A 20,472-nucleotide genomic window follows, 5' to 3' on the forward strand; every position below is an offset into this window, starting at 1 on the left:
GACCTGAAAGTTTAGGGCATAATGCATACCTCCCAACTTTCTGAGATGGGATTGAGAGACACCCACTAGCAAAAGTGTGTAGGCATAGGAGACACCCCATGCCATGACCCCTTTTAAGGAGAATTAACCCCCCCCCCCAAAAAAATTAAAAACTTACAAGTTTTTTTTTGTCACTAATATTCCTTTATATTGGCTTTTGAATTTTATAGATGCAGCAATTTATAAATTAGAAAGGTTTAACACTGTAAGACACTTTTTGAAAGATAAAACGTGAATTTTATATACAACCAGGGCTTTTTTTCAGTGGGAACGCAGTTCCAGCACTGAATATATGTAATAGCAAGGGGTGTGGGGTGTGCTGGAGGGTCTATTCATGTTGGCTGCTGGGGATATATTGTCACTGGTGGGGATCTGATTTTGTGTGGGGGTCTGTTGTTGCTGTAAGGGATCTACTGTTGAGGGAGAGGTCTATTTTTACTGGCTGCTGGAGGATCTATTGGGAGATCAGTTGTTGCTGCTGGGGGGGGGGGGGTCTAATGTTGCTTGGGTGGATATTTTGTTATTGGGTATGATACTTTGTTGTGGGTAGTTTACTGTTTCTGCAGGGAATCTATTGTTGTTGGGATGGAGTCCATTGTTGCAGTGGAGTCTATTGTGTGGGGATCTATTGCTGTGATTCTATTGTTGCTGGCTGCAGGGAATTTATTTTACTGCTTTTCTTTTTATCATCAACATGTTCCATACAAATGATTTAGCACCACAAAATGATACTTGGTTCTGTATTCTCTAAACGGGGCAGTACTGGTTGGTGAGTAGGGGATGGAATCAAGGGACGGTGGTCAGAAGTGGGTAGGGGGCAGAGACAAGGTATGACTCCGACGGGGGGAGTTCCTGCACCTATTCTCAGAGAAAAAAAAAGCCCTGTATACAACTATACAGTTAAGATAGGGTGACCAGATGTCCCAGGTTTCAGGGGACAGTCCCCAGACCAAGTCTGTCCCCGGATTTGACTTCAACAGGAGCTGGGGCAATTTTCAAAGACAGTGCAGAATAAAAAAATAAAAAAAATCTGAATTGCACACCCCCGCTCCTACTAGCTTAGGGGTTGTATTTTTTCCATTATCTGTGTCCCTTTCTGATGATGATGTGCTGGTCAGAGCGGATGGACTGTTTCTTCAGTTTCCGGCACATGCCTATTCAGCTCCGCTCACATGTTCTTCTGCTTGGCTCAAATCCTGGCCAGCCGCCTGCCTGCTTATCTCCTTGCCTTCCCCGGCAGAGTCATTTTACTCCACTCCCCACCCAGTAGTAGCCGGGGCCCGGAGAGTGAGATCTGAGAGGCTGTGAGGCCGGCGGCAACAGGCAGAGAGAGGCAGCTGAGCTCAGCAGCAGCAGGAATAGAGGGGAAGCAGATCCAATCGTGGGGCTGCCAGTGCCTTCAAGGCTTCAACACAGGTGTGCTTGGGGGTGTCTGTGAATAGACTACATTGCACTGTGTCTGTCTCTCTGGCATAATGGATGGTATCAGAACTCACAGGCAGCGAGGGGCACTTATTGGTCATAAGTTAACAAAATCAGCACCCAGCAGTCATGTTATTATGTGACACACTGTGACAGAGCCAGCCAGAGCAATGATAGAGTGCCCCCTGCCTGTGAGTTATCATAATGCTGATGATCGTAACCAGTTTCCGATCGCCTGATAACAGATTTACTGCTACAGGGTGGTGGCACTTCGCAGGATCACTTACATACGTGATCCTGTATTTCTGGGTATCAGAGCCAATCAGTAGATCTGGCAGACTCGCCTAGTGGTCTGCCTATGTAAACAAGGCAGTTCGCAAATTCTGTCAGTGTGGAAGACATTGATCCTGTGATCCTGCAAAGTGGGTACAGGGATCTATGTCTTCCCTTAGTAAAATCACCTCCCCCACAGTGAGGCACACATTTAACCCATTGATTGTCCTAGATGTTATCCCCTTCCCAGCCAGTGTCATCGTAGTACAGTGACAGTACATATTTTTAGCAGTGATCACTGTATTAGTGTCACTGGTTTCCACAAAGTGTCAAAAGTGTCACTAATGCCACGTACACATGAGCAGAATGTCCGACAGAAAAAGTCAGACGGAATCTTTTCATTGGATATTCTGATCGTGTGTGGGCCTCAAATTCTGACGGACCTAAATATTTCCGAGGGAACCAATTCCTATCAGGAAAAAAACGCTCTTCTGTATGCTATTCCGACAGACCAAAAACAACGCATGCTATGAAGCAAGTACGAGACGGCAGCTATTGGCTACTGGCTATTGAACTTCCTTTTTCTAGTCCCGTCGTACATCACCGTGTTCTAGACGGTCGGACTTTGGTGTGGTCGTTTGTAGGCAAGACAGTTTCAGCGGAACTCCATCTGAAAAACCTTCGAAGTTTATTCCGACGGGAAAAATAATTTCCATGGTCTGTGTACTGTGGGAGACCAGATATAGTAAATGCAGGGTCCTGGGTTTAGGAAGACCCCTTTCACACTGGAGCGTTTTGCAGGTGCTATAGCATTAAAAATAGCGCCTGCAAAACGCCCTAAAACAGCGGCTCCATTCACTCCAGTGTGAATCCCCGAGGGCTTTCACACTGGAGCGGTGCACTGCAGGGCGTCAGAAAAAGTCCTGCTAGCAGCTTCTTTGGAGCACTGAAGGAGCGGTGAACTCACCGCTCCTCCCCATTAAAATCAATGGGGCAGCGATGCGATACCGCCGGCAAAACGCCGCTCCAGCGGCATTTTGCAAGCAGATTTAAGCGCTTTTTAAAACCACCCCGCTAGCGGGCAAATAGCGTCGCTAAAACGATGGTAAAGCAGTGCTAAAAATAGCGCAACTTTACCGCTGACGCCGGTGGTGGCTCAGTGTGAAAGGGATCTAAAACTACATGTACCAGCATGCCTGCTGATCTTTAGGAATAGAGGCTAAGCTGCAAATCTGTGACATCAATTTATTGAAGGTGCAACATATTGCTACACTTATGCCTCGTTTCCACTGAGTGGATCGGTTCAGTTTGGTTCAGTACGGTAAGCTATTTTGAGTGATTCCATTATGAAAGTGGGCCCATACAAAACCATACCGCACCATTCATGGTCCTGCTTCAGATGTGGGGCCATAGAAAATGGTACCATTAGAGCGGAGCTTCTGGCATCACACAATACATTCCACTGATTGGCGGACAGAAAAAACATGAATGCTCACATCAAAGGCATTTTTTCAAAACCCAGTATGGCCCCTGGCGGTCTAACTTGCAGTGGAAATGCTCACCTGAATAGACCGGACCATTCTAAACCTTCCAAACTGTACCGACCCGAACCGTTCCGCTCAGTGGAAAAAAGGCATTAGAGGCACCTCTCTTCTATACTCTGTAGCTCCTGCTGGGTTTTGCTTCTAATCCCCTTGTGGAGGCTTCCACTTGTGGATGGACATTTTATGGTTACACAACCTGGTCACATTGCTATAATCTTATAGGATCTATGAATAAATGGTTGTGGAACGAATCCTTTCCATTATTTCTCATGGGTAAATTCGCTTTGATATGCAAGTGCTTTGGATTACAAGCATGTTTCAGGAACGGATCAGACCAAAATGAGGGACAAATGGGGAGGAAAGAGTGACAGAGGGACTTTGTTCCAAATCAGGGACAATCCCTCGAAATCATGGATAGTTGGGAGCTTTGCCTATGTACCTGTTTTTCCTTCCTCTTAGATGTTTAATAGACCTGCTTCCTGAATGGCTCCTAGGTTTCACTTGCTGTCTGAAGTCCTTTTCCAAGTCTTGTTCCTTTCCGAATAGGTTGTAAGCAGAGCACTTTAGTAATTACGACCTGGGACATGTGGATACAGCCCAAACACTGGCCTACTCTGTGTGTATATACAGCGCAGATTTGTGTATACATAGCCCGTGCTTTTACTGCGAGGAAGAGAGGAACTCCCCTTCTCGTGTTTATACGAATCTGTTTATATAACGTCTCACTTGTCGGTCTGACGCTCCAACGGGGAAAGTGGAGAAGGCACACTCCATGTATAAAATGTGCTCCTAATTATCATGCAGCAGGAAAGCTTCAGCTCCACAGACAGCCTTTCCTTCTGTCAGGGAGGTTTGCTGGCTCAGTTGCCGAGCTCAAGGCTACATGGGAAATTGGAGACGAAACGCACAGTAAAAAGTCGCAGCTGTTGCAGATCCTCTGATGAACTATTGTCAATGGACAGTTTAGTGGAATAAAAATAGCCCTCAAGACAAAAACTTTCTCTGTTAGGCCCCATTTGCTCTCCTATATGGTCCAATAGTGAGCGTCATTTGCCAAGTAAATATGCAGTGCGTTAAAGTAATCAAATTATTTGAATAGTTTGTGGAAGAACCATAATGCAGCGCATTACTGTGTATTGGGATGCCCTGCAATGTGGGTGCATTGAAGATGTGTTGGTTTAGCGCAGTGGCCTCCAAACTGTCCCACTGCTTGACTTTATGTGGTCTTTGGGACACTATTTCTCCCACTGATGGAGGTAGACATATACAATTCTTTTCGGTCCATATACAAATCCAGACTAATTTATGGTTATTCGATGATTTGGATGTATCTGAATCTCTGAATGAAATAGTAATGAATTTAATTGAAATCCATTAAAATGTGTTTTGTTTATTCGCTTTCTAACAAATTCCAACTTTTCAGAAAGATTAGAATTCGGATTGGTTGAAAAAAGATCGACCAATTAGAATTCTGTGTGAAGAAATAGCTGGTTGTTAAACAATGGGCCAGGAAGCCGGCCGCCCGCGTCCTTAACAACCATAAGTCATCATCATTCAGCGGACTACCCCACTGACAGATAATTGTACAGATAAAGAATGCTGGCAATTACCCCACAATAGAAAAATGTTTAAAAAAACAATGTAGGGTTCCCCCCCCCCCCAGTCGAAACCACAGGAAACGTTTTTTGACAAGTCCTTTATTTAAAAATAAATAGTGTCCCTCGATGTGCATTCATTATCAATCACAACGCCTGCTGGAACCGAAAAATAGAAAAATTGCAAAAAACGCTTGACCTCCTCGGAGGCTACATGTCGTATGCCCTCTCTTCACTTTGAGAGTTCTTATATAGGCAAGGGACAGGTCCACCGGGCTACGCCAGCTGGTGACACCACAGCATGATTGATGATGGATGTACATCGAGGGACACTTTTTTTTTTTTTTTTGTTTCTTAACAGGACATGTCAAAAACTGTTTCGTGTTTTTTACTTTTTGACACTTTTTGGTGAATGGGTAGGGGTGCGATGTACCCAATACACATTCACATGGGGGGCAGAATCCGGGGAAATCTGATAAGCCCCCCACCCACAGCCCAGGGTTTTAAGGAAAAGGCCCTTGTTCCCATCAACATTGGGACAAGGTGCTTTGGGGTGCACTCACCCCCCCATGTTGAGGTCATGTGGCCTGGTATGGTCCAGGAGGGGGGGCGCTTGCTCACCCCCCCCCCCCCCCACATTTTCTGACCTGCTGGGCTGCATGCTCGGATAAGGATCTGGTGGTATGTAACTATGTATGGATTTTGGGGGGAGACTGCACGTCGTGTGTTTTTTTTTTACATTTTGCCGTCTGGCTCCCCTTAAATTCCATACATAGTTACATACCAGACTCCTAAATACCATTCAAGTGACTTTTGTGCCGCTATATATTTATTTTTTGGATTATGTTTTTCACATAGAGGTCATTATTTGTGTAAATTCTTTGGCTGTTACAGGTCAACATATTTTGTTTTGGGTATCACACTATTCTTAAATTTTTATACATCATCAGGATTACTCCTAGAATGTATATGCATTTAGCACAGCACACAGTTTTGTGTCACTATTTTGAATGTTTTTTAACATTATTGTTTCACCTTCAGTTCACTCACTGATTGTATATGCACTTGGCACTTCATAGTCTGGTTTTCATCCCTGGATAGGTTTCTGGGGTCCACTCATATATCCTCAGCGCTGCATCTTTCTTGTTTTTTTTATACTCTGGCATTAGTTTTATTGCTGATGCTGGCAGCTGTTTGCTACTAGTAGCGCAAATTTCCCTTTTTTAAATTTTGGGCATAAATGCCAACTGTCCCAAATTTTAGACCTAATGATGCTGTGTTCCAGGCAATGTCCAGGGATCACAGTGTTACCCTTATTTCAGTGCATCCATATAAACTCAATAAAGCATTGATGACAGTGATCGGTGGACATGAATGGGTGGTCCCCACATAGTGGCAGGGTTTGGGCAGGCCACTTAGGTAAATAGATGTGGTCTGGATTGGACTACTTAGTCACAGGGCGAGTTCAGGGTAGACTGTGGGCTGTGTTAACTGTGTTCCAGGGACGGTGACTGAAATGTTAGTGAGTATGGAAGTGAGGTGCACCTTCCCCCTTGTATTAAAAGAACTGTTATTGCTTTATAATACTAACTGGGAATTCCAAAGTGTCTTGAATTAGCACACTGTCCTCCATCACATATTCAATAGATTCTTTTCTCCAAATGGACCTTTCCCACTAAAGGCGAGATTAAATTTTTCATACATTTAAAAGGGAACCTTTTTACAGCAAACCATGAGAGCTGCCATAGTTGACTCTTTTGTAAGAGTACGGGCACAAGACTTTCATACCTTTCTTTACATCATTACTTAAGGTGGCCATACATGGTTTGAATGTTGCTTAAATCCTGGTGATTTAGTGGAAATTTGAGCTGTGGTGGGCCCTGTTGGTTCTTTTAATTGACTTTTGTCGAACATTTTGGCTGAACGGTGTCTGTATCCAGTCAGATAAGGGCACTGAACAGATATTGAGCAGTTTTTGGCATTCCTCTATCCACACTGTTAAGTGATTTATCTTGTTCAATCCAAGGAGGTAGGTGAGGGAGAGAAATCTACATGTATATGGCCAGCTTTAGTGAGTCACCTCCTGGCAAATGATATGCAAATTAGGAGCCCCCAATTTCCTGGATTAATACTTGTTACAGATCAATGACTAACCAAGAGGCTGTAAACATGAACCTTGCAACTTTTGAAGTGCAAGTTCCTTCCCCATTGTGCTTTAGAAGGTGTGGTATAATGGATGGCAGAATGTTCCATGTCTGGTGAACATGCCCCGAAAGTGAAGCGATTTTGGATTTGCACATATATTTTCATCTATTCCCTCACACAGGTGAACCTCATTAAGTTGCCACAACAAGCTTTACTGGGTCATCCGGTGGAGGGAGCTCCGAGACATGAGAGGAGACTCATAGCATTTATTTTTGGGGCAGTCAGAATCGCTGTTGTCAGGTCATGGACGTCCCCCACAATCCCATTTGACTTGGTGAAAACCAAGTTGTCTTGGAATATGGTCAATGAACATTTTTCGCCAATACTACTTGATAAACAGGCCTTGTTCGATAAAATCTGGGAGTCCAGGATAAAATGCTTTTAAGAAGTGCAAGTTCAGTAGTAGGTCCCATACTTCTAATTTCAGGGAAGGTTTCCTTTAACATTCGAATATTGGAAGGGTTGTTGTAGAAGTTACAAGAATGTATGTGATGTGCTCAGTCATACTACAGAGCTGTATGTGTACAATATATAATATATACAGAATGTTGTTTTTTACTATGTTGTTAGTAGTTCTTTTATATGAATCAAGTTGTGGTTTCAGCACTCTTTACTCTGTAATAACATACTGCTGTTGATGTGTATATGTAAACCGCTACACTGAATGAAAGAGAGCTTTTAATGTAAATGTCACAAAACAGAAAAAAAAATGTTGTATAAATATACCGCTAATAGCAAAATAGCTGAAATTCCTCAAAGATCCCTGATTGCAACTTTTTCTTATACAGTCATGCATTTTGTATGTGTATGAGGCTCTGGAAATTATGTTCATTTTATGCTTATGCTCCATTTAAAAGGTACACAGCCATCAAAAGTGCAAAAAAATTAAAATAAACTACAGAGGGAGGGGGGGGGGGCACCCTAATACCCTAACATGACCCAGCCTTCTGCTTATCATTCAGGCATATCTGCTGACTACCAGGCCTCACTGGGTCCTTTGCTTGTTGCCGGTAATCTGGTTTTGTGAAAACATTTGCCTGTGCTTGATTTCCAATTTTGGCCGGGTACTTCTGATCACCACCATCACATTAACTTTTTTTCCCTGGAGGACCCCATCATTTCTTTGACATCATCTTACACTTTCCACCATTCTATGGGTACTTCTGATCCCCACCATCACATTACCTCTTTTCTCTGAGGACTTCATCATTCCTTTGACACCATCATACACTATCAACCATTCTAAGGGCACTACGGATTGCCACCATCACATTACCCCTTTTCCCTGGAGGAATACATCATTCCTTTGACATCGTCCTACATTTTCCACCATTCTCATTCCTATACCAACCAAGGTCAGCTGATCAGAAAAGCCAATCAGAGGGAGTGACTAAACACATTGGTCAATACTGCTAAGGGGGCTTTATTGAATCTTTAAATATCTATTGATATGTGCCCACTGAAAAAGAGCTCTCTATGAAAACTGATTGAGGAGCATTCTGTAGATTCATCTGCTTTCCATAGACGCTATATTTATAGTTTCAACTTTCCTCTTATGATGACTGGAATAAAGCACCAATTTAGCCCAGAGATATAGATGGTACAAATATACACTTTACATATACATACATACATACATACATATATATATATATATATATGTATATGTATGTATGTATATGTGTGTGTGTGTCCCACTAGCATAGGAGGTGCGAGAGGGATGTAAACATGTCCCTGAAAATTTGGAGTACATCTCCACTTACCTGTTAGATTGTAAGGCTACTTTCACACTGAGGCGCTAAAAATAGCGCCTGTAAAGAGCCTCTCCTGTGTCTCCAATGTGAAAGAACAAGTGCTTTCACACTGGAGCGGCATGCTGCGCTGTGCTTGCAGGATGGTCAAAAAAGTCCCGCAAGCCACATCTTTGCAGTGATGTAGGAGCAGTGTTCTCACCGCTCCTAAAGCGCCTCTTCCCATTAAAAACAATGAGGCAGCAGTGCTATGCTGGTGGTTTTGACCCTTTTTTGGCCGCTAGCGGGGGGGTTAAATCACCCCGCTAGCGGCCTAATAACTTTACTGCCAGCTCCCGCTCACCCCAGTGTGAAAGTAGCCTTATGCCGCGTACACACAACCGGACTTTGACAGCGAAGGTCCGACGGAACGAATTCGTCGGACAATTCGATCGTGTGTGGGCTCTTGCTGTGCAAAAATCTGATGGACTTTAGAAATAGAGCATGTTTCAAATTTTTCCACCGAACCCAGTTCCTATGGAGAACTCAGCTCGTCTGTAGGCTTGTCCGACGGACGAAAGCCGATGCTAGGGCAGCTATTGGTTACTGGCTATGAACTTCCTTATTCTAGTCCTGTCGTACATCATCACATTCAAATCCATTGGACTTTAGTGTGTGGGGAAAGTCCGTCGGAACTCCGCCAAAAGTCAGTCGGGAAGACCGTTGGACCTAGTCTGTCAAAGTCCGGTCGTGTGTACGCGGCATTAGATTCAATGGGGGAGAATTACTAAAACTGGTGCACTCAGAATCTGGTGCAGCTATACATGGTAGCCAATCGGCTTTTAACTTCAGCTTGTTCAATTAAGCTTTGGCATTGACAATGAAACTGGGCAGCTGTTGGTTTCTATGCAGAGTTGCACCGGATTTTGTACTCTCCAGCATTAGTAAATAACCCCCAATGTATTCTGTGCCAGGATTTATGAATGATTTGTGGCACTGCACTCATGTAGTCATTGGAGAACACAACTTATTAGATGTAGGGGATGCGTAGACGGTGTAAATGTACACAATGTAATGTTTGCACTGGCCTGACCATGAGAGAAGAACTTGAAAAGGGACAAGGTAAAAAAAAAAACGGCAGAGAGAGGCTTGTTAAGGTTATGCAAAGTTGCTTGGTCTATTTAAAAAGGTCATGTTTATAAGTACAATTATTAAGATAAGCCATTCACTGATCTACTTTAAGTTTTGTCTGGAGTTAACCTGTCTAAAGAACATTACCTTGATTACTGTGTTCACTATGATCTTTGTTATTTTCTGCAGAGCTCATCGCAATGACATGGAGAACATCTATCCATTCCTGTTCCTTGGTGCCATCTACTCCTTGTTGGATCCCAACCTGAACATCGCCAGAATTCATTTCTTCATCTTCTTCGTCGGCCGTCTAGTACACACAGTTGCCTATGTGTTTTCCTTGAAAGCTCCGACACGTTCAGTGGCCTACAGCATAGCTCAGCTTCCCTGCTTCTCTATGGCTCTGCAGATTCTCTACTCTGTTACTTCTTACTGGTAAATGAGAATCCAGTAATCAAATTCACTGGGACCATGTGAAAGGTGTCATTTGCTTGCAGTGGCTGGGATGCAGCTCAGTACTGCATCTGCAAAGACTGTGTACTCTAACAATGTTAACAGTATTGACTGAACATTTTGTTTCCGTAATAGTGTTCACGGTTTCTGAAGAATATTGTATTGTGCAGAACAATGATGAAGTGTTTTTAGAAACTTTTATTTGTCCTGTTTCTTCAGTGGTATGTGAGTCCTGTGTTATTTGTTTTTTTTTACTTGTGTGCCATTTTGTTGTTGGGCTATCTAATTAAATATTCATGATACATGCTTTAAATCTGTCTATATTTTGGTAGGTAAGTCCACATTCCTGGACCCCTCAGGGGCAGGTCTTCTTCTTGATTCAAAGGTGGGCATGATTGGTTGAATTGGCTTTATTGGTTTTGCTTGGTAATGTAACATCATTGTTTAGGCTTAAAGGGAACCTTTGCTTTTCCCATGCATGGCAAAGCAACGGGTCCATTTGGTCCATTAATTTTAGTTCTCCCCCACTATATATATATATATATATACACACACATACATACATACAGTGGTGTGAAAAAGTGTTTGCCCCCTTCCTCATTTCCTGTTCCTTTGCATGTTTGTCACACTTAAGTGTTTCGGAACATCAAACCAATTTAAACAATAGTCAAGGACAACACAAGTAAACACAAAATGCAATTTGTAAATGAAGGTGTTTATTATTAAAAGGTGAAAAAAAATCCAAACCATCATGGCCCTGTGTGAAAAAGTGATTGCCCCCTAAACCTAATAACTGGTTGGGCCACCCTTAGCAGCAACAACTACAACCAAGCGTTTGCAATAACGTGCAATGAGGCTTTTACAGCATCCTGGAGGAATTTTGGCCCACTCATCTTTGCAGAATTGTCCTAATTCAGTTACATTAGAGGGTTTTCGAGCATGAACGGCCTTTTTAAGGTCATACCACAACATCTCAATAGGATTCAGGTCAGGACTTTGGCTAGGCCCCTCCAAAGTCTTCATTTTGTTTTTCTTCAGCCATTCGGTGGTGGACTTGCTGGTGTGTTTAGGATCATTGTCCTGCTGCAGAACCCAAGTTCGTTTCAGCTTGAGTACACGAACAGATGGTCGGACATTCTCCTTCAGGATCTATTGGTAGACAGCAGAATTCTTAGTTCCTTTTATCACGGCAAGTCTTCCAGGTCCTGAAGCAGCAAAACAGCCCCAGACCATCACACTACCACCACCATATTTTACTGTTGGTATAATGTTCTTTTTATGAAATGCAGTGTTCCTTCTACGCCAGATATACTTGGACACACACCTTCCAAAGAGTTCCACTTTTGTCTCATCGGTCCACAGAATGTTGTCCCAAAAGTCTTGGGGATCATCAAGATGTGTTGTGGAGAAATTGAGACGAGCTTTGATGTTCTTTTTGCTCAGCAGTGGTTTTCTCCTTGGAACTCTGCCATGCAGGCCATTTTTGCCCAGTCTTTTCCTGATGGTGGAGGCATGAACGCTGACCTTAACTGAGGCAAGTGAGGCCTGCAGTTCCTTGGACGTTGTTGTGGGGTCTTTTGTGACCTCTTGGATGAGTCGTCGCTGCGCTCTTGGGGTAATTTTGGGCGGCCGGCCACTCCTGGGAAGGTTCACCACTGTTCCATGTCTTCGCCATTTGTGGATAATGGCTCTCACTGTGGTTCGCTGGATTCCCAAAGCTTTGGAAATGGCTTTATAACCCTTTCCAGACTGATAGATCTCAATTACTTTCTTTCTCAATTGTTCCTGAATTTCTTTGGGTCTCGGCATGATGTGTAGCTTTTAAGGATCTTCTGGTGGACCTTACTGTGTCAAGCAGCTCCTATTTAAGTGATGCCTTGATTGTGAACAGGTGTGGCAATAATCAGGCCTGGGTGTGGCTAGAGAAATTGAACTCAGGTGTGGACAACCACAGTTATAGTATGTTTTAACAAGGGGGGCAATCACTTTTTCACACAGGGCCATGATGGTTTGGATTTTTTTTCACCTTTAACCACTTCAGCCTCGGACCAATAAATACCTTAAGGACCAGAGGTCTTTTTGCAATTTCGCACTGCGCTGCTTTAACTGGTAATTGCGCGGTCATGCAATATTGCACCCAAACGAAATTTGCGTCCTTTTCTTCCCACAAATAGAGCTTTCTTTTGATGGTATTTGATTGCCTCTGCGATTTTTTTTTTTTGCGATATAAATGGAAAAAGAGCGAAAATTTTGAAAAAAAAAGATATTTTCTTCTTTTTGTTATAAGAAAAATCGAATAAACTAAATTTTAGTCATACATTGAGGGCAAAATTTATTCAGCCACATGTCTTTAGTAAAAAAAATGTCAATAAGCGAATATTTTTTGGTTTGCGCAAAAGTTATAGCGTCTACAAACTAGAGTACATTTTCTGGAATTTACACAGCTTTTAATTTATGACTGCCGATCTCATTTCTTGAGGTGCTAAAATGGCAGGGCAGTACAAATCCCCCCCAAATGACCCCATTTTGGAAAGTAGACACCCCAAGGAAATTGCTGATGGGTATGTTGAGCCCATTGAATATTTTTTTTTTTTGTCCTAAGGGATTGAATAATGACAAAAAAAAAAAAAAAAAATTTTTTTTACAAAAAGTTGTCACTAAATGATATATTGCTCACACATGCCATGGTTATATGTGGAATTGCACCCCAAAATACATTCTGCTGCTTCTCCCGAGTACGGGGATACCACATGTGTGGGACTTTTTGGGAGTCTAGTCGCGCACGGCACCCCGAAAACCAATCACCACCTTCAGGATTTCTAAGGGTGCAAATTTTTGATTTAACTCCTCACTACCTATCACAGTTTCGAAGGCCATAAAATGCCAAAATAGCACAAAACCCCCCCAAATGACCCCATTTTGGAAAGTAGACACCCCAAGCTATTTACTGAGAGGCATGTTGAGTCCATGGAATATTTTATATTTTGCCAAAAGTTGCGGGAATATTACAAACTTTTTTTTTTTTGCACAAAGTTGTCACTAAATGATATATTGCTCACACATGCTATGGGCAGAAGTCAAATTACACCCCAAAATAAATTCTGCTGCTTCTCCCGAGTACGGGGATACCACATGTGGGGGACTTTTTGGGAGCCTAGCCACGTACGGGACCCCGAAAACCAAGCACTGCCTTCCGGATTTGAATATAAAATGCTATAAAAAACAAACTAACCAGAGTCACCCGTAACACTTATACGGTGATCAGTGGTGAAAGGGTTAACTAGGGGCAATCAGGTGGTTCAAATTTTTATTAGGTAGTATATGGGGGTCCCTGGCGCTATATAAAAACCTGACGGGGAACCTAAATAACTAACTGGCTAACCAGCGTCACCAGTGACACTTATACTGTGATCGCTGGTGAAAGGGGGTGAAAGGGTTAACTAGCAGCAATCAGGGGGTTAAAACCATTATTGGGTAGTATATCGGGGTACCTAGCGCTATAAAAACCTGGCGGTGAACCTAAAAAAATAACTAGCTACCTAGCGACACTGATGCAGCGTTCAGAAAAATGATCGCTTAGTGACACTGGCAAAAGGGGGTGAAAGGGTTAACTAGCGGAAATCAGGGGGTTAAAACCATTATTGGGTAGTATATCGGGGTACCTAGCGCTATAAAAACCTGGCGGTGAACCTAAAAAAATAACTAGCTACCTAGCGACTGTAGCGACACTAATGCAGCGATCAGAAAAACGATCGCTTAGTGACACTGGCAAAAGGGGGTGAAAGGGTTAACTAGCGGCAATCAGGGGGTTAAAAACATTATTGGGTAGTATATCGGGGTACCTAGCGATATAAAAACCTGGCGGTGAACCTAAAAAAATAACTAGCTACCTAGCGACACATGCAGCGATCAGAAAAATGATCGCTTAGTGACACTGGCAAAAGGGGGTGAAGGGGTTAACTAGCGGCAATCAGGGGGTTAAAAACATTATTGGGTAGTATATCGGGGTACCTAGCGCTATAAAAACCTGGCGGTGAACCTAAAAAAATAACTAGCTACCTAGCGACTGTAGCGACACTAATGCAGCGATCAGAAAAACGATCGCTTAGTGACACTGGCAAAAGGGGGTGAAAGGGTTAACTAGCGGCAATCAGGGGGTTAAAAACATTATTGGGTAGTATATCGGGGTACCTAGCGATATAAAAACCTGGCGGTGAACCTAAAAAAATAACTAGCTACCTAGCGACACTAGCGACACATGCAGCGATCAGAAAAATGATCGCTTAGTGACACTGGCAAAAGGGGGTGAAAGGGTTAACTCTAGGGGCAATCAGGGGGTTAAATCTTTATTGGGGGGTGATAGGGGGCTACCCTGGACCTAACACTAACTGTCCTGACAGTTTTTACTGTCACAACTGACACTGAATGCATTGATCAGTAAAGAAATGATCAATGCAATCAGTGACACTGTGACTGGGGGGGGCGGGGGGGGGGGATCGGGGGGCGATCGGGGGGGGGATCGGGGGGGGTTTGTGTGCCTGTGTGTACCTACATGTCAGTGTAGTGTTGGTGCACACTTACTTTTACTGTTCTCCTCGTAGTCCGGTCAAAAAGACCGCCCCGAGGAGAATGACATCACTTCCTCCTTCCTGTGTAAACAATACACAGGGGAGGAAGCTTCTCATTGGCCAGGAGCGATCCAGAGGGGGTGGCCGAAAACCAACGGCCATCCCCTCATCACGGAGCGCTCCTGGACCGAATCGGACCGCCGTAACCAGCGGGAGGGGGTCCGATCGGACCCCCCACCCGCTGGAAGGCAATCACGTAGATGTACGTGATTATGCCTGCCTGTGCCATTGTGCTGACGTACAATGGCAATACGGCAGTCCTGAAGTGGTTAATAATAAACACCTTCATTTACAAATTGCATTTTGTGTTTACTTGTGTTGTCCTTGACTATTGTTTAAATTGGTTTGATGTTCCGAAACACTTAAGTGTGACAAACATGCAAAGGAACAGGAAATGAGGAAGGGGGCAAACACTTTTTCACACCACTGTATATATATATATGCGCACACACACTATATTACCAAAAGTATTAGGACTCCTGCCTTTACATGCACGTGAACTTTAATGCCATCCCAGTCTTAGCCCCTGTACACACGGTCGGAGATTCTGCCAACCAAATCCGTCGGATTTTGTCCGTCAGATTTAGTCTGACGGATTGTGTCCGAAACTGTTGCATACACACGGTCGGACTAAGTTGTCGAAAAATCCGATCTTTCAGAACGTGATGACGTAATTTCGTTACGAAGGGACTACATTCAGGCTAGTAGCCAATAGCTTTGATGTAGGAATTTGATCTGAGCATGCGTGGCACTTGGTCCGATCAAAATTCGCTACACATAATCGGAGTATGTCCGATCGAACCAGTTGGTCGGGAAATATTTCCAACATGTTGGAAAATTGGGTCCGACGGATATTCGGATGGAATCAGTCCGATGCATACCACACACAGTCGGATTATCCGACGACACGGTCCGATAGGACACATTCCGACGGATTCTCCGACCGTGTGTACAAGGCTTTAGTCTGAAGGGTTCAAAATTGAGTTGGCCCATCCTTTGCAGCTATAACAGCTTCAACTCTTCTGGGAATGTTTGACCACGCTTCCAGAAGTGCATTTGTTAAGTCAGGCACTGATGTTGGATGAGAAGGCCTGGCTCGCATTCTCCACTCTAATTTATCCTAAAGGTGTTCTATCGGGTTGAGGCCAGCCAAGTTCCTCCCCCCCAAACTCACTCATCAGTGTCTTTATGGACCTTAGTGCTCAGTCATGTTGAAATAAGAAGGGGACAACTCCAACCTGTTCCCATAAAGTTTGGAGCATGAAATTGTCCAAAATGTTTTGTTATGCTGATGCCTTAAGAGATAACTTCACTGGAACTAAGGGGTCAAGCCCAACCCCTGAAAAACAACCCCACACGATATGGACCAGTGCACAAAGCAAGGTCCATAAAGACATGGATGAGCGAGTTTGGGTTGGAAGAACTTGACTGGCCTGATTGCAACCTCATAGAACAACTTTGGGATGAATTAAAGCGAAGACTTTAATTTCCTTTTTGTCCAGCATCAGCGCTTCTGCAACAATGGTCAAACATTCCAATAGACACACTCTTAAACCTTGTGGACAGACTTTCCAGAAGAGTTGAAGCTGTTATAGCTGTAAAGGGTGGGCCAACTCAATATTGAACCCTACTAAGACTGGGATGCCGTTAAAGTTCATGTGAATCTAAAGGCAGCCCCAATACTTTTGGTAATATAGTGTATCTATGTTTGGCTTTGGGAAGCAAGAAAAGAAGAAGACCTGTGTAAAGCAAAGGTTGCGACTTGGAGCTTACACAGTGCTTCCACACTCTCCCCCCTGGCTTCCACTGGGAGCTGCCAATTACCAAAGAACCAGGGCTGTTACATGGGAGTAAGTAAAATACTCCCCATGCCCCAGGAATAAATAAAACCTGTTACTTTGCCATGGTTGGGCAAAGCATGGGTTCATGTTGTTGAATCTAATGTTTTCAAACCATAATGTTGGCAATCACAAGCCCAAAAATAGCAGGCAGCCTTTCTGATTTCAAGCACTGCTTGCAATAATTAGGCTGCTAGAAAGCCAGGATAGAGTCTATAGGGGATAGGCATACATTTTCCCTGCTAACTGTTTTCAGAAAATATCTGCCTGTTTATAGCCTCAGGCAGGTTTTTACTTACTATCTGGAAATTCTGGCATTTGTTGGAAGCACTGCTGTGTCTCAACATTATTCAGAGCTAGATTTAAATTGTATGTCCCCCTAGGCAACATTTATTCTGCTGCCCCCCTGTGGCCACAGACTTCCAAACACCTCATATACAGCGTAGTAGGCATTTCCTATTTTTCATCTTAAAGCAGACTTTCGTAAGAAAGATGTGTGAAACATGATAAAAGAAGTCTGCTTCTACTTTCAGACCCTTCAATGTGACTGACTTCACAATGTACAAAATACTCTGCTCCTGAGCAGATGGACTATTACAAGAGTTGTCTCAAAGTGGTATTAAACTCTGGTGGCTGCATTTTTTTTCTTTTCTTTGGCTTTTTCCCTATTTTCACCTGGTGATCTGGCCAGTAACACACCTCTTGTATGAGTGAAACACAACTCTGAAGGAATGAGAACAGGAGGCACAGCAGACAGCAGCATTGTCAGTCTGGGGGGGAGGGGGGTAGCGTTAAATGTACTAGCAGATTTAGATACACTTACAAACTGAAGCTAAACTCCAGCTCATACTTTATAAGCAGTTACAGCAAACAGTTTTGTTTTCCTTTTGAGATAAAGGTTATGCATGAATAATTAAAAGCTGATCATTTTAATCACCTCTGCCAGTGTTTAAGTAGTTTGTCTCATCCATGTAAAAACTGATACATTCTGCTGGAGAGTTTGTGCTTTAATGCAACGGCTTCTACACCTCAAGCTGGATCTGATGACCTCACAATATTGCCTCCAACATTAGTACATTACCCTGAACTGAGGAATTAGCAATTTGTATCCATGTAACACGTTTTTTTTTTTCTTTGGTGAAATAAAGAAACTTTATTGACTGATTGATTGACTTGCATGATATATGACCTATCCTTAGACAAATGAAAACGGATGCCTCTGCTGATCGAACCGCCGCCGATGAGCTTTTTTCAAAACCTCTTGTAATGTACCGATTTCACAAACACATCTGAGAGTTCTGTAGAGAATCCAGGATTGGGAAGCCAGAGTGACCAACCAAATCCTGGGTGGAGACAGCTTTTCTCCACTTCCACCTGCATGCCTGGAAGGTTGCAGATCTCCACTTGGCAGGGTGATCACATCCTCAATAGAGGTAAGTTATTTTCCCATGTCCTTTTCCTATTGATGAACCTTTTGAGCCAACTACCAATTTTTTGGGACAACTTTACACTATAATGGCTCTCCCGTCTCAATCCTTTTTTTTTTCTTCTAGTGGACATTCCAAGCTGCACCAGAGACTGCCGACCAGACCCTTGGGACTGTACCCCTTAGATCTTCATGGATCATGACCTCCTATATCTAATCATGTTTCATGTTAGAAACCTATATGATTCAGAGTTCAGTAAATAAGGCTTTACACATCTTCAGAATTTCATTCATTTCTAAGAGAAGAGACTTTAGGCTTAATTCACAAAGCTTTAAGACAAAGTTAAGTATTTTTATTTTAGACATGTGACTGTCAGGGTCATCTTAATAGCATCCTAGGCCCCTGGACAAAGTAATGCACTGGGGCCCCTAAAAGACTGCCCCAATTTACGTGCCTACTCTCAAGAATTAAAGTATAAATAGTTGATAGAATTAAACATATTTATTAGTGCTTTAAGTAAAATTGATTTCAAACAATATGAAGACTAATAATAAAAAAAAAGGGCACAGGAAGGTGGGTAGGGGTTTCAGAACAGCAGAGTATAAAGAAAGTCAAGAGGGCACAATACAGGTTCTGGGATGCTGCCCAGGCCATCCTGGGACAGCTTAGTAAAAAGTATGACTGTCCCAGCAAATCCGGGACAGTTAGCAAGTATGGTGTAATTCAAGATCATGGAGCCCCCATGCACCTGGGACCCCTGGGCAATGCCCAGGGGTGCCCGTGCATTGAGACAGCCCTGGTGAGTGTCGTTTTAAAATCTCATTGGACTCAACTGAAGACATATGTATGCTTATCCTGGTGTGTCAGCCTTGTAAATTTTTGGTATCATTTGTATCATAACTGTACTATTGTTAGCATGCTAACTGACCAATGAAGATAAGTTTATTAAGGTGTCAATATGGATATAATGCTGATCTTTCTTACAGTGCCTTGCGAAAGTATTCGGCCCCCTTGAACTTTTCAACCTTTTGCCACATTTCAGGCTTCAAACATAAAGATATAACATTTAAATTTTTTGTGAAGAATCACCAACAAGTGGGACACAATTGTGAAGTGGAACGAAATCTATTGGATATTTTAAACCTTTTTAGCAAATAAAAAACTGAAAAGTGGTGCGTGCAAAATTATTCGGCCCCTTTACTTTCAGTGCAGCAAACTCACTCCAGAAGTTCAGCGAGGATCTCTGAATGATCCAATGTTGTCCTAAATGACTGATGGTGATAAATAGAATCCTACTGTGTGTAATCAAGTCTCTGTATAAATGCACCTGCTCTGTGATAGTCTCAGGGTTCTGTTGAAAGCGCAGAGAGCATCATGAAGACCAAGGAACACACCAGGCAGGTCCGTAATACTGTTGTGGAGAAGTTTAAAGCCGGATTTGGATACAAAAAGATTTCCCAAGCTTTAAACATCCCAAGGAGCACTGTGCAAGCGATCATTTTGAAATGGAAGGAGTATCAGACCACTGCAAATCTACCAAGACCTGGCCGTCCCTCTAAACTTTCAGCTCAGACAAGGAGAAGACTGATCAGAGATGCAGCCAAGAGGCCCATGATCACTCTGGATGAACTGCAGAGAACTACAGCTGAGGTGGGAGAGTCTGTCCATAGGACAACAATCAGTCGTACACTGCACAAATCTGGCCTTTATGGAAGAGTGGCAAGAAGAAAGCCACCATTTCTCAAAGATATCCATAAAAAGTCTTGTCTAAAGTTTGCCACAAGCCACCTGGGAGACACACCAAACATGTGGAAGAAGGTGCTCTGGTCAGATGAAACCAAAATCGAACTTTTTGCCCATAATGCAAAACAATGTGTTTGGCGTAAAAGCAACACGGCTCATCACCCTCAACACACCATCCCCACTGTCAAACATGGTGGTGGCAGCATCATGGTTTGGGCCTGCTTTTCTTCAGCAGGGACATGGAAGATGGTTAAAATTGAGGGGAACATGGAGGCAGCCAAATACAGGACCATTCTGGATGAAAACCTGTTGGAGTCTGCAAAAGACCTGAAACTGGGACGGAGATTTATCTTCCAACAAGACAATGATCCCAAACATACAGCAAAATCTACAAAGGAATGGTTCACAAATAAACGTATCCAGGTGTTAGAATGGCCAAGTCAA

The 20,472-nt window shown here is 43.1% G+C and overlaps 1 protein-coding gene across 1 annotated transcript in view; it reads left to right on the forward strand.

Annotated features, from left to right (window-relative positions):
- The window catches only part of PTGES (prostaglandin E synthase), a 125,439-nt gene extending 114,734 nt beyond the window's left edge, over positions 1 to 10,705 (forward strand). Inside the window, exon 3 of the mRNA XM_077478419.1 lies at positions 10,129 to 10,705. Coding sequence (XP_077334545.1) covers positions 10,129 to 10,378 — 250 coding nt within the window. The 3' untranslated portion in view covers positions 10,379 to 10,705. The remainder of the gene's footprint in view (positions 1 to 10,128) is intronic.
- The last annotated feature ends 9,767 nt before the right edge of the window (positions 10,706 to 20,472 follow it).

This window comes from Lithobates pipiens, unplaced genomic scaffold, assembly GCF_037356315.1.
Source record: "Lithobates pipiens isolate NorthernLeopardFrog02 unplaced genomic scaffold, aLitPip1_a1.2 Scaffold_1, whole genome shotgun sequence".
NCBI lineage: Eukaryota > Metazoa > Chordata > Amphibia > Anura > Ranidae > Lithobates > Lithobates pipiens.